The sequence below is a fragment of the Halichoerus grypus genome, chromosome 3, assembly GCF_964656455.1.
Source record: "Halichoerus grypus chromosome 3, mHalGry1.hap1.1, whole genome shotgun sequence".
Lineage (NCBI taxonomy): Eukaryota > Metazoa > Chordata > Mammalia > Carnivora > Phocidae > Halichoerus > Halichoerus grypus.
In genome coordinates, this window is record NC_135714.1 from 169,431,891 (window position 1) to 169,444,938 (window position 13,048).

General features: G+C 38.1%; 1 protein-coding gene and 1 long non-coding RNA gene across 2 annotated transcripts; one reads left to right on the forward strand and one right to left on the reverse strand.

The window, feature by feature from the left end:
* Window positions 1–232: 232 nt before the first annotated feature.
* On the reverse strand, window positions 233–1,086 carry LOC118542284 (uncharacterized). The gene is made up of 2 exons (XR_004920508.2): window positions 976–1,086; window positions 233–599 (listed from the first exon to the last, which is right to left on the reverse strand). It is a non-coding gene; the product is annotated as an uncharacterized LOC118542284 (long non-coding RNA).
* Window positions 1,087–1,197: 111 nt separating this feature from the next.
* THAP1 (THAP domain containing 1) lies at window positions 1,198–11,403 on the forward strand. Its single transcript, XM_036102339.2, has 3 exons — window positions 1,198–1,335; window positions 3,981–4,176; window positions 8,536–11,403. The coding sequence occupies exons 1-3, from the start codon at window positions 1,265–1,267 to the stop codon at window positions 8,908–8,910; spliced, it is 642 nt and encodes a 213-aa protein (XP_035958232.1). The 5' UTR covers window positions 1,198–1,264; the 3' UTR covers window positions 8,911–11,403.
* The last annotated feature ends 1,645 nt before the right edge of the window (window positions 11,404–13,048 follow it).

Sequence of the window (13,048 nt, forward strand, 5' to 3'; positions counted from 1 at the left end):
GACGGACAGTCAGGGGTTGTTGCATGGGTCTGAGGGCCTGATCAAGAACAACGAAAAGAGAGATGGAGAGGGGTGGATTTAATAAGTATTTATTTATTCTATAAAATTATCCTGGCCATCAATCGGATGTAGAAGGTGAGAAAGAAAACTAAGGTTTCCGGTTTAAGCAACTGAATAGATAATTCACAGATGATAATCCGAAGGCAGAAAAATTTACATAAGAAACAGAAGATTTAGGAAATCATAGCATTTTATTGAATTCGAGCAGCAGGGTGTTTAGAGTCAGAGGAGGGCAGAGGATGGAACCCTGGGGAAACATCAGGACTTGGGGGGGGGGGGGAGAGAGTGGGGCAGAAAAAGTATAATAGAGCCATGGAGTTTGTCAACAGCCTGCTATCCAGATTTCCAGGCTCTGATCTACATAGAGGGGAGGTGCACGCAACAAGAGGCAAACGGTGGGAAAATAGCTGCAGCAGTTCATGATTTCCAACAGCACCTGCAGAACACTACAGCAATGGAAGCCCTTCAGAAGTGAGCGTGTATGTCTTCTTTCATTGCTAAAATTCTGGCGCCTGAGCTCTCACGGAGCCTTGTGATACCTGCAGCGACAGGTAATGGGATGAAAACTGGCGATGTGGGAAAGGGATCCACAAAGTTTCACAAAAATCATATACCATCCGTGGCTGCGCTTTTAAAGAAATGGGAAGAATTATCCAACGACCTCAGCTCTACACCTGTCCTCCTTTGGGCCACCATACCCAAAGACCGCGCCGTTCTCCACCCTAAACCGTCCCAGATAAATTAACACAAGGAAATCACACAGGTTGTGGAGTCTGGCCCTGCACTCGGGCTCGGGTCCCCCTCCCCTTGCCTCTCCTATCAAACACTTCCTTTCTCCCTTCCGGAAGCTCGAGACCCCACCCACTTCCGCAACGCCGGGCCTTAGCCAATGGTCTGCTTCCCAAGGAACGTTACCTCTGACCTCAGGGCTAATCAGAGACAGTGAGACAAACTCCTCGCGAGAGGTGAGGTTGAAGCTGCCTCCACCATCTTGGAGATGGGAGACGGGCGATGGCTGTGGTCCTTCTGCTAATGCAAACAACAAAACGGGCACAATAGTCAACCCGAGTGAGCTTATCATCACTGTAACTGTTGACCAAAGCTACAGAAGAAGCGAGGGTGTCAAAGCCCAGCGCGGCGACATTGATAGCAGCTTCTCCTGCCTGCGGGAGCGGTAGAAGTGAAGTGACTGAAGACCGGAAGGATGGTGCAGTCCTGTTCCGCCTACGGCTGCAAGAACCGGTATGATAAGGATAAGCCCGTTTCTTTCCACAAGTAAGTACCTTGCGCGTCTCGCGGGGCTGGCCCCAGCTCGGGCTGGGGGCGCGCGGCCGGTTAGGCTCGGGGGCGGAGCCAGGCGCGTGTCCGCGCGATACCTAATGAGAGGGGCGGGGCAGGGGCGGGGGCAGGGGCGGGGCACGACCGGGCCCTGCTCGCCGTCTCCCCGGCCGCGGGCGGTGGGCGTACCCGCCCAGGGTTGGAGCTCACGTTCCACCGCCCAGGGCTGCGCGTCCTCGGCGCGCGTCGCCGCGGTGACCGTTTCTCGCGCTCGAGGGTCGGAACCCGTGCGGGAGGTTCGCCCCCCGCCTCGGGTTGGCGTGTTCGCGACCCAGGAGCGATGTCCAACTACCCCGCGCGGGTCGTGAGGTCCTCAAAGCCGAGAGGCATCTGGATCTCGCCCCTGGGGTAATAGAGAAGCTAGGTGGTAATAACGCCTTAGAAATAAATTTGAAATAGAGACAAAGAAAGACCTTTCAAATGACGAAGCCACTCTTTTTCATCCTTGCTGTGGATGGGAGGCCAGCATCACAGTGATTAAAGATTGAGTTTTGGCCAGGATTTCAGGGAGGATGTTTTTACCCAGTTTCTAGGAACTAACCTTTGAGGAACTCCCAAGTTTTAGAGAAAGCTTCTGGTACTGCCAAGATGAATACTTAATATTTTCAGCGCACAGTAACGATAACGTGGACAATAATAACACCGGCCATAATCAAGTGTCATAATAGAAGTCAGTATGAGCTCTTACGGGCGCCTAGAGGAAGCGCTTAGAAAAGAACTCGCCCCACAACTTTCAGGACTGTTTTATCCGGAAAGTGCTGCAGTTAGAGTAGTCCTGGAGGGAAAAATGTTCTCTTGAAAATGGGAAAAGAAAACTGCAAAATGGAAACGACTTAATGATAATCGGATGTCTGCAAAATGTGACACGAGGGCATTTTCATTCAGCCAAATAAAGTATTTACAAATTTTATTACATTTACATTAACTTGTTTTGCAAGAATTCCCGACAATAAGTAGACGATAGCTAAGAGATTAGATCCGTGGTAAATTATAGGAATTATTCGTAGGTAAATAATTACAAAAGCAAAAACTAAATATTCCTTCAATTTTTTTGGTGCTGTCGTTTGTGTTTAACAGGGGATGTAGATGCATTTTATGTTTGATATGAGAGGGACCCAAAAGAAATGAGTGCCTTACAACATAGATCTTGAGTGTTGATTGATGTACCACCAGCACCACCCCTACCCTCCACCTCGAGGAGGAGAGAGAACACTTAACACTTCCAGGATCTACTTCAGTATATCCTGATACTACTTCTTCATTTATTGGAATTTCTGAAAGTTGGTGAATTGACTTCCAGTTCTTTGAAAGTGTAGGAATAGATTAGGAGATGGTAACACGGTTACATACAGTCAGCTCCCAACAACCCCATTTCTAATGATATCTCAGAAAGAATCTAAAAATGTGGAAAATCTTTCATTGGTACTGGAAACTAAGGGTGGCATTCACACATCAGAAATAGTTTCTGCTGGCTGTGAAACGACTGAATCGAAGAGCTGATCTGCCTCTCATTCTTACCTATAAAGAACAGTTTTTGGGGACTAGATGGGAAATATCTTGACAGAACTCCATAAACAGCCTGAGCATTATAGTGCTTGAGACAGGAGTGCAAGGTGCTGAATTTTGTATCTCTGGAGGCCATTTCCAGCAGGGATCTTCTAGGGGTACTTTTACCAGTTTCTACATGGTGGCCCTGTAGCAGCAGCTATTCTGGGCAAAGAAAAGAACTGTCCCAAAGATTGGTTAGTTCTTCATGATAGCAGAGTCAGGCTGTAGCATGCCTTACATGGGAAAGAAACTGGAACATAGAGTTGAAACATCCTTTGGCTTCTTTCCAGTCTCCCCAGTTCACTAAATACTTGACCTGGAAGAGTAAAATCACAATAAATTTAAACTCTTCCCAAGCCCCCTTATCTGGGCCTCATGGACATATTCCAGTTGATTTCAAGGTAAATTAAGATAAATATTACTGCATATGTCCCTTGACTTCCCACCTCCCATCATATCCTCTTCTCACTGCATGCATCTGTCTGCATGGCTGACTTTTAATATGTATATTTTTACATTTTGTAAATTTTTAATCAGCCTGTCTTGTTTAAATTGTATATATCATTGTATCTGACATTCTTATAACTACTCTGTGATAAAAAGATTCCTATAACAAATACTGCTTTTTATTTTTTTTAATTTTTATTTAAATTCTAATTAACATACAGTACAATATTGGTTTCAGGAGTAAAATTCAGTGATTCATCCCTTACATACAACACCCCCAAATACTGCTTTTAAAAAAAAACAAAAATTCCATGCTGAGAGGGCTGACTTACATCACACACTAGTGGGTGGTCACTTTATTTAAAGGATCTTTAAAGCAATTACATTTTTAACTAAGGTGAATAAAGGCACAACTAAAAACTGTAAAAAAAAAAAAAGAGAGAGCAGAGCTAGTGTTTTAATCAAATGTCCCTTAGCTTGTTCACATCAATACAAGATAGTTCTTTCCTAATCAGGAAAGTCTGGATGTGCTTTTTTTTTTTCCTTTTAAAAGAAGGTCGGAGAACTGAATTATCTCTTCTTCTTAGGTTTCCTCTTACTCGACCCAGTCTTTGCAAAAAATGGGAGGCAGCTGTCCGTAGGAAAAACTTTAAGCCCACGAAGTACAGCAGTATCTGTTCGGAACACTTTACTCCTGACTGCTTTAAGAGGGAGTGTAACAACAAGTTGCTGAAAGAGAATGCTGTACCCACGATATTTCTCTGTACTGAGCCACATGACAAGGTAACGTGTGTTTTAAAATACTGGGCTTTCTATTTATAAAATTAATGTTTTTATTGTGGAAAATTCAGAGTAATGTTAAGAAAATAAATGTTACAGGACGCCTGGGTGGCTCAGTCTGCCTTTGGCTCAGGTCGTAATCCCAGGGTCCTGGGATCAAGCCCCGAATTGGGCTCCCTGCTCAGCGGGAAGCCTACTTCTCCCCCTCCCGCTCCCCTGCTCGTGTTCCCTTGTGTTCCCTCTTTCGCTGTGTCTCTCTGTCAAATAAATAAATAAAATCTTTCTAAAAAAAAAAAGAAAAGAAAAAGAAATGTTACCTGGAAGCCATCACTTGTAGATAACCACTGTTAACAGTGATATACTTTTTTTTAAAAAGATTTTATTTATTTATTTGACAGGGAGAGAGAAGGACAGTGAGAGAGGGAACACAAGCAGGGAGAGTGGGAGAGGGAGAAGCAGGCTTCCTGCGGAGCAGGGAGCCCAATGTGGGGCTCCATCCCAGGACCCTGGGACCATGACCTGAGCTAAAGGCAGACACTTAATTGAGCCACCCAGGTGCCCCAACAATGATATACTTTTTAAAAATACAAAGTGCAGTTTATTAAAGTTAAACATCTTCACACTAAGAAAGGCAATCTAGCTTTGTGACTTACTTTAGTCACTCTCTACCCCTACACGTATGTTGGTAAGTTTTGGGTTTTCTTTATCAGGGACCATTCAGTTTCAAAGTATTTACCCCTCAGTTTTAAGTGGTTCGTATTTAATTAAATCTTATCAGTCATTCTCTCTCTTGCATCCCATTTCTACTTTAGGTGGAAAAGTATAATTAAAACTTAAATTGTTTTCTCATTTTAGAATGTTCCTATTTCAAGGATTCACCAAAAAAGTCTAGTGTTCTTTCTTTTTAATCAAAGTGTAGCTGATACATGATGATGTTACATTAGTTTCAGGTGTACAACATACTAATTAGACAAATCTACACATTATGCTGTGCTCACCACAACTGTAGCTACCATCTGTCACCATATAAGGCTGTTAGAACACCGCTGACCATATTCCCTATGCTGTACCTTTCATCCCTGTGTCTTGTTCATTCCATAACTGGAAGCCTGTACCTCCCTCTGCCCATTTTTTCCATCCTCCCGTCCTCTCCCCTCAGGCAGCCATCACTTTGTTCTCTATATTTATGGGTCTGTTTCTGCTTTTTTGTTTGCTTTTTTTTTTTTCAGTTGTTTTGTTTTTTAGATTTCACATATAAGTGGAATCACATGGTATTTGTCTTTCTCTGACTTTTTTCACTTAGCATGATACCCTCTAGGTCCATGCATGTTGTCGCAAAATGGCAAAATCTCATTCTTTTTTATAGCTGAGTAATATTCTATTGTGTGTGTATGAATGTACATATATATGTATAGATATATAGGTATACCCTCCACACACACACACGCACACACACACACACACACACACACACACAGAACATCTCTATCCATTCATCTATTAATGGACACTTGGGTTGCTTTCATATCTGGGCTATTGTAAATAATGCTGCAGTAAATATAGGGGTGCATATATCTTTTTGAATTAGTGTTTTCATTTTCTTTGGGTAAATACCCAGTAGTGAAATTACTGGATCATATGGTAATTCTATTTTTAAGTTTTTGAGAAACCTCCATACTGGTTTCCACAGTCACTGCACCAATTTGCATTCTCACCAACAGTGCATGAGGGTTCTCTTTTCTCTATATCCTCGCCAACACTTGTTATTTCTTGTCTTTTTGATACTAATCACTCTGACAGTTATAAGGTGATAACTCATTGTGGTTTTGATTTTCATTTCCCTGATGATTAGTGATGTTGAGCATCTTTTCATGTGTTTGTTGGCCTTGTGTATGTCTTTGGAAAAATGTCTGTTCGTGTCCTCTGCCCATTTTTTAACGGATTATTTATTTCTTTGATGTAGTGTTGAATAAGTTCTGTATATATTTTGGTTATTAACTCCTTATCAGATATATTTTTTGCAGATATCTTTTTGCATTCACTAGGTTGTCTGTGTTTTTTTATTATTATTATTATTTATTTGTTAGAATGAGAGAGAAAGAGAGAAAGCACAAGCAGGGGGAGTGACAGGCTGAGGGAGAAGCAGGCTCCTTGCTGAGCAAGGAGCCCAATTTGGAACTCGATCCCAGGACTCTGGGATCGTGACCTGAGCCGAAGGCAGACACTTAACTGACTGAGCCACCCAGGCGTCTCACATGTTATTTTTTTTAATTTTTATTTTGTTTTATTTTTTTAAAGATTTATTTATTTTAGAGAGAGAGTGCATGGGGTAAGGGCAGAGGGAGAGAGTATCTCAAGTAGACTCCCTGCTGAACACAGAGCCCACACAGGACTTAATCTCACAACCCTGAGATCATGACCTGAGCCGAAATCAAGAGTGGGGCGCTTATCTGACTGAGCCACCCAGGCACTCCACACTAGATTTCATTTTAGTTTTGTTGATGGTTTCCTGCCCTGTGAAAAAGCTTATTATTTTGGTGTAGTCACAATTGTTTATTTTGCTTTTGTTTTCCTTACCTGAGGAGACAGGTCTAGAAAAATGTTGCTAAGGCTGATGTCAAAGAAATTACTGCCTATGTTTTGTTCTAGGATTTTTATGGTTTCAGGTTTCACATTTAAGTCTTTAATCCATTTTGAATTTAGTTTTGTGTATGGTGTATAAAAGTGGTCCAGTTTCATTCTTTTTCATGTAACTGTAGTTTCTCCAGCACCATTTATTGAAGAGTCTGTTTTTTCCCTATTATATATTCTTACCTCCTTTGTTGTAGATTAATTAACCTTATAAGCATGGGTTTATTTTTGAGCTCTCTGTTCTATTCCATTGATCTATATTTCTGTTTTTGTGCCAGTTTTGATCCTGCAGCTTTGTAGTATATCTTGAAAACTGCGATTGTGGTATCTCCAGCTTTGTTCTTCTTTCTCAAGTATGCTTTGGCTGTTTGGGGTCTCTTGTGGTTCCATACAGATTTTAAGACTACTTTTTCTAGTTCTTTGAAAAATGCTGTTGGTATTTTCATAGGGATTGCTTGAGTCTGTAGATTGCTTTGGGTAGTATGGACATTTTAACAATGTTAATTCTTTCAATCCATGAGAATGGTATATATCTTTTCATTTATTTGTGTCATCTTCAATTTGTTTCATCAGTGTTCTATAGTTTTCAGAGTATAGGTCTTTCATCTCGGTTAAGTTTATTCCTAGGTGTTTCATTCTTTCTGGCGCAATTATAAATGGAATTGTTTTCTTAATTTCTCTTTCTGCTACTTCATTTTTAGTGTATAGAAACACAACTGATTTCTGTATATTAATTTTGTATCCTACAACTTCACTGGATTCACTTATTACCTCTGATAATTTTTTTGTTGCAGTTTTTAGGGTTGTCTATATATAGTCTCATGTCATCTGCAAATAGTGACAGTTTTGCTTCTTCCTTACCAATTTGGATGCCTTTTATTTATTTTTCTTGTCTGATTGCTATGGTTAGGACTTCCCAAGTACTATGTTGAATGAAAGTGGTAAGAGTAGACATCTTGTCTTGTTTCTGATCTTAGAGGAGAAGCTCTCAGTTTTTCACCACTGAGTGTGATGTTAGCTGTGGATTTTTCATATATGGCCTTTCTTATTTTGAGGTATGTTCCCTCTAAGCCAACTTTGTTGAGACTTTTTATCATGAATGGATGTTGAATTTTGTCAGATGCTTTTTCTGCATTTACTGAGATGATCATATGATTTTATCCTTTGTTTTGTTAATGTAGTGCTTCACATTGATTTACAAATATTGAACCATCCTTGCATACCTGGAATAAATCCCACTTGATTGTGGTAAATGATCCTTTTAATGTATTGTTGAATATGCTCATATTTATTTTTGCATCTATGTTCAACAGGGATATTGGCCTGTAGTTTTTGTTGTTGTTGTTGTAGTGTCTTTGTTTTTGATATCAGGGTAATGCTGGCCTCAGAGAATGTATCTGGAAGTCCTTTCTCTTCTATTTTTTGGAATATTTTCAGGAGAATAGGTATTAACTGTTTAAATATTTGGTAGCATTTACCATCTGGTCCTGGACTTTTGTCTTTTGGGAGATTTTTGATTGCCTTTTCGATTTCATCACTAGCAATTGGTCTATTCATATTTTCTATTCCTTCCTGATTTGTTCTTGGATGATTCCATGTTTCTGGAAGTTTAACCATTTCTTCTAGGTTGTCCAATTTGTAAAAATGTCATTCTTAAATTCCACAGGTGGATTCTTTTGAACTGTTATTTGTAGTTACTAAACTTGAACATACTCTGCATTATTGTTGTAGAAGGAAGATCTTCTGGAGCCACAAGAACAGCTTCCCCCGCCTCCTTTAACACCTCCCATTTCCCAGGTCGATGCTGCTATTGGATTACTAATGCCTCCTCTTCAGACCCCTGATAATCTCTCTGTTTTCTGTGACCACAACTATACTGTGGAGGATACAATGCACCAGAGAAAAAGGATTCATCAGCTAGAACAACAAGTTGAAAAACTCCGAAAGAAGCTCAAGACTGCACAGCAGCGATGCAGAAGACAAGAACGACAGCTTGAAAAATTAAAGGAGGTTGTTCACTTCCAGAAAGAGAAGGACGACATATCAGAGAGAGGTTACGTGATTTTGCCGAATGACTACTTTGAAATAGTTGAAGTGCCAGCATAAAAAAATGATGTTTGTATTGGTTTTTAATGGGGCAACACCACAAACCCTCTTCTAGCCTATAAAGGAGTTTCATTTGAAAAAATAACAATTGATTACTTGTATAAAAACAATTCAGAATATTTTTTTAAAAAAATAAATTAGATATATACTATAAAATTGTAAATTTTTTGTTTGTAATTTCAGGGTTTTTACATTTTAACAAAATATCTTAAAAGTTACAAACTAGCCTCAGAACTCCAATATATGTTGGTTTCAAATTGAAGAGTTTTGTTTTTTGGGTATTTATAGAAATGTAAAAATGAAAAGTAAAGTGAATGTGAACAGTATAGCAAGGACAATTTAAGTTTAAAATTTAAAATTAATGCAGGTTATTAAAAGAATTCAGTTACATTGTAAGTCAGATCACGAGATGTAACTTCTCAGAATATATATATTCTTATTCACATATTCTTATTTGTAAAGTCAGAAGATTTGTTTATCTTTCTTAATCACTTGTCAAAGATAAATTGACAAGTCAATACTTAAAAAAATAAATTGGTTGTCTTCAGAGCAGAAAATGAAGAGTCATTCTATACCTAGTCAATATGAGTAAATAAGTATGAGTTTTTAAAAGTGGGTCCGTCTTTTTTTCCCCACTGTCTAGCATTATTAAATTAGAAGCATATCTCCAGTGGAAGAGACATTCTTCAATAAAGTAGGCATTGTTATTAATAAAGTAATAAAAATGGAGGGCCTGATCCATAGTATGCCTTTTCTTTCATTATCCCCAACCTTAAGGAGCATCTAGTTCTCAACTGTATCCAAATCTCTAGCAAATGTGTTGTGTCAGTAGAGTTTAATTCGTACAATAATATGACCAATTGATTTTGGTCACATCTTCACATAAAAAAGGATTTCTTCACTTTTAACACAAGTTTGAAATTATATCCCATTTACTTGAGTGATTTGTATTCCAGAGCAACCTAATATGTAGTGTTTATGTTACTGAATGTTGAAATTTAAACACTGAAGTTTCTATTCAAACTATGAGATGTATTCTGACTTTGTGAGAACTTTTAGTTACATATTTGAAATGAAAATATGTTCTGAGTAAACAAATACTGCCTTAGGAATAACCTACTTAGATTTAGACTAATTGTTCCAATTACGATTATTTTATATTTCAAAGTACACTGAGATAGTTGAAGAGTAACAGGCCTTTTAAGGCAGTATTAAAAATATGAAACAGTGACATTCAAAGGTATCTTTTGTAGAGTGGTTTTCAATGTAATTTACTGCTCTGCTACCAGTGGATAATACCTTGATTTTTTATGAACCAGTATTTTAAAAATAGAAAATTATAATCAGAAGATTATTTGAAGTTATATGGTCTGATAACATATAGAACTAACTCTAATGAATCAGAAGATGTTTTCTAGTTACTCATGGATCTCATCACTGTTTTGGAAACCCACAAAATAGTTTGGTTTTATATTTCATCTGTCTAGCAATTCCTGGAGGATATATGAGTAAACATCTTGCAAAGCATATATCTTATTGTTATCTACATAAAAGAAAACGTGTGTGTGTTTGTGTGTATGTGTCCCCAAAACCAAGAATCCAAAATTGAATTGTAAAAGTGGCAATCCTAATTACTTAGCATCTTAACATTATGATTTAACCTGAAGTTTCTTTTCATAACAAACATAAATCTCTATTTGGAGAGAACTGAGCAAGCAGCATGTATACCAGCTGTTTGCATTTAAATAAATATCATAGTTTAACATAGGGAGTTTGAGGTACAGGTGGTTATTTCTGAATATGAGATGTAATATTTGGTAAATGTTTTAAAAATTCATTTTGGCTACTGTATTGTTTCTTACATTGCCAGGTAAAGGAAATAGGTCCTATTCAAACATGATGAAACTCATTCTGAAACAAATGGACACAGTCTCAATCTGGAACAAATGGGGGGAAGACTCATGTGAACTGCAGCATATTCTGAAAGATGACATTTATTTTAAGTACATACAGTAACGTACTAAAATTTCCATTTATGTGTGATGATGTAATCTGGCAATAATGGTGAGAAGAAATAACTTTCTTAATAAAACTGTTAGGAAAACTATGAAATTATAGAATTTTAGAATTGGAAGGGACTTACAAATGACTGAACACTAGTCTAACCTCCAAACCCTGCAGAAATCTGTTTGTAAAATATCTGTGACAAGTGGTCATCTGTTCTCTGATTACTGTTTACATTTAAGCAGTTATTCTCAGATTCTTTAAAATGGGTTTCTGGATTAGGATAGAATTAATTGCCATTCTTTTTATACTTGGTTGTAGTGGAAATATAAACTTCACTTTGAACTGCTGCATAGTTTGAACCGTCAAATTCTGAGTTAAAGAAGTTTTAAAATTTTGTAAAATAATTTAAATGTTTAGTAACTGTATATCTGTTATGTGAACTAAAAATAATTGTCATTGCAGTAAAGAAACAGTGGTGTTTTAAAATTATTGGCAAAACTTTTTACTTGGAAGTCCAAGTACATGAGATCTTTTTTTTCTCTTAACTATAATTTGTGTAATCCCTTTCTTAGAAGTGTGACAGAAATGGTGAAAGCAAATGAAAGTTTCCCTTGATATGGATTTTTTTTTTTGGTTCAATTAATATTCTCTGATCATCTCTAGCTCTTAAAAATAATTATACACACATACTCAACACCTATGGCTTTTATAAAGTCAGTAGTAAGCAGCATAAGACAATATACTTAAAAGTCCGTATGATCTGTAAAAAGAAAACTCCCATTTATGTTCCAGAATTTTTAAAAGACAGCCATCCATGAATAGCATTTAAATGAAAAAGAGAGCAGATTTACAAATCTGCTTGATTATTACTCTTCCTAATAATTGGCAACCATGTGAATTGGATAACCAATAAATGAAGAGCATTGCTCTTGTGATGGTAACTGGTGTTTCTGGGCATTATGATTATATATATTGTGTATTAAAATACAATCCTCAACGTGAAAGAAAAATATCAAAAAGCAAACAGTGATTTACAAACAAGCAGAAAAGCAGTTATAATTCTTGTACTTAAAATAATGAAAAAGTTTGCTCTTACAATTCCATGTCTTGATATCTTTTTTACCTTGGATGTTATTTTATTCTATTGAGATTTTTTTCTGAATGATAAATATTTTTTAAACTCAAAAAAATCTATTGAGAATTTTTATTCTTTTCTAAATTCATAGTATTTGGGGTTTTGAGATTATCAAAATTTCATTTTTAAAATCTCCTAAAGTATATGAATAAACGTCCTTTGTTTTAAACTGTTTTTGGTGAGATAAACTGTACAATATTAGCAACAAATAGACAAATGACTTCTGGAATGGCTACATGTTCACCTTAACTACCATGATTGGTTAAAAAAAATTTTTTTAAACAATGATTTAAGGTCTCTGCATATTGTCTTAAGGTCATACAGCAAATGAAGAAACGTTCAAGAAAATCTAAATCTCTAGAAGAACATTAAGAGCATGGTGACATATACACCACAACTTATTCTTGCCTTAAACCACCACTACCACTGCCACCCCCCACACACAGCTCAGTGCTACAGAAACTCCATTCTGAGTGGATATGGCCAAGAAGACAATGCTCACTGTACTTGCAGTATCCACTGAAGTCCTGTGGTATCTCCCAAGGAGGGGCAGGCAGCCACTATTTCTCATACCCCCCTAGATTTGTGTTGCAAAGGCTAATCCGCAGCCAAGTGCAGCCAAAAGGTCAGGACTCCCTCCACCCAGATCCCACTCGGTGGAGGCTTTACCCCCGGTGCAGCAGGCCAAGAGTATCAGGACTCTGATCACCCTCTTCCTAGATGCTTATAGGGTGAAGTTTCCATGCCAGGAGAGTCAAGCCAAGAAGACCAGAAGCTACCATCCCAATTGAGTTCTGATCATAAAGTAGGCATATCAACCCTAGAGAAGCAGATCATGGCCCTACCACCCGTAGCTACAGAGGAGTGACATAGATTTCTTTCCCCCAGGGGAGAGGAAGCCATAAGAACAGAGAACTCTGAAGCTCTCCCCAAAGGAACTAATTTTATCTGGAAGGGTATGGGGAAGTTCAGGACTAAGGAACTCTGAAGGAAATG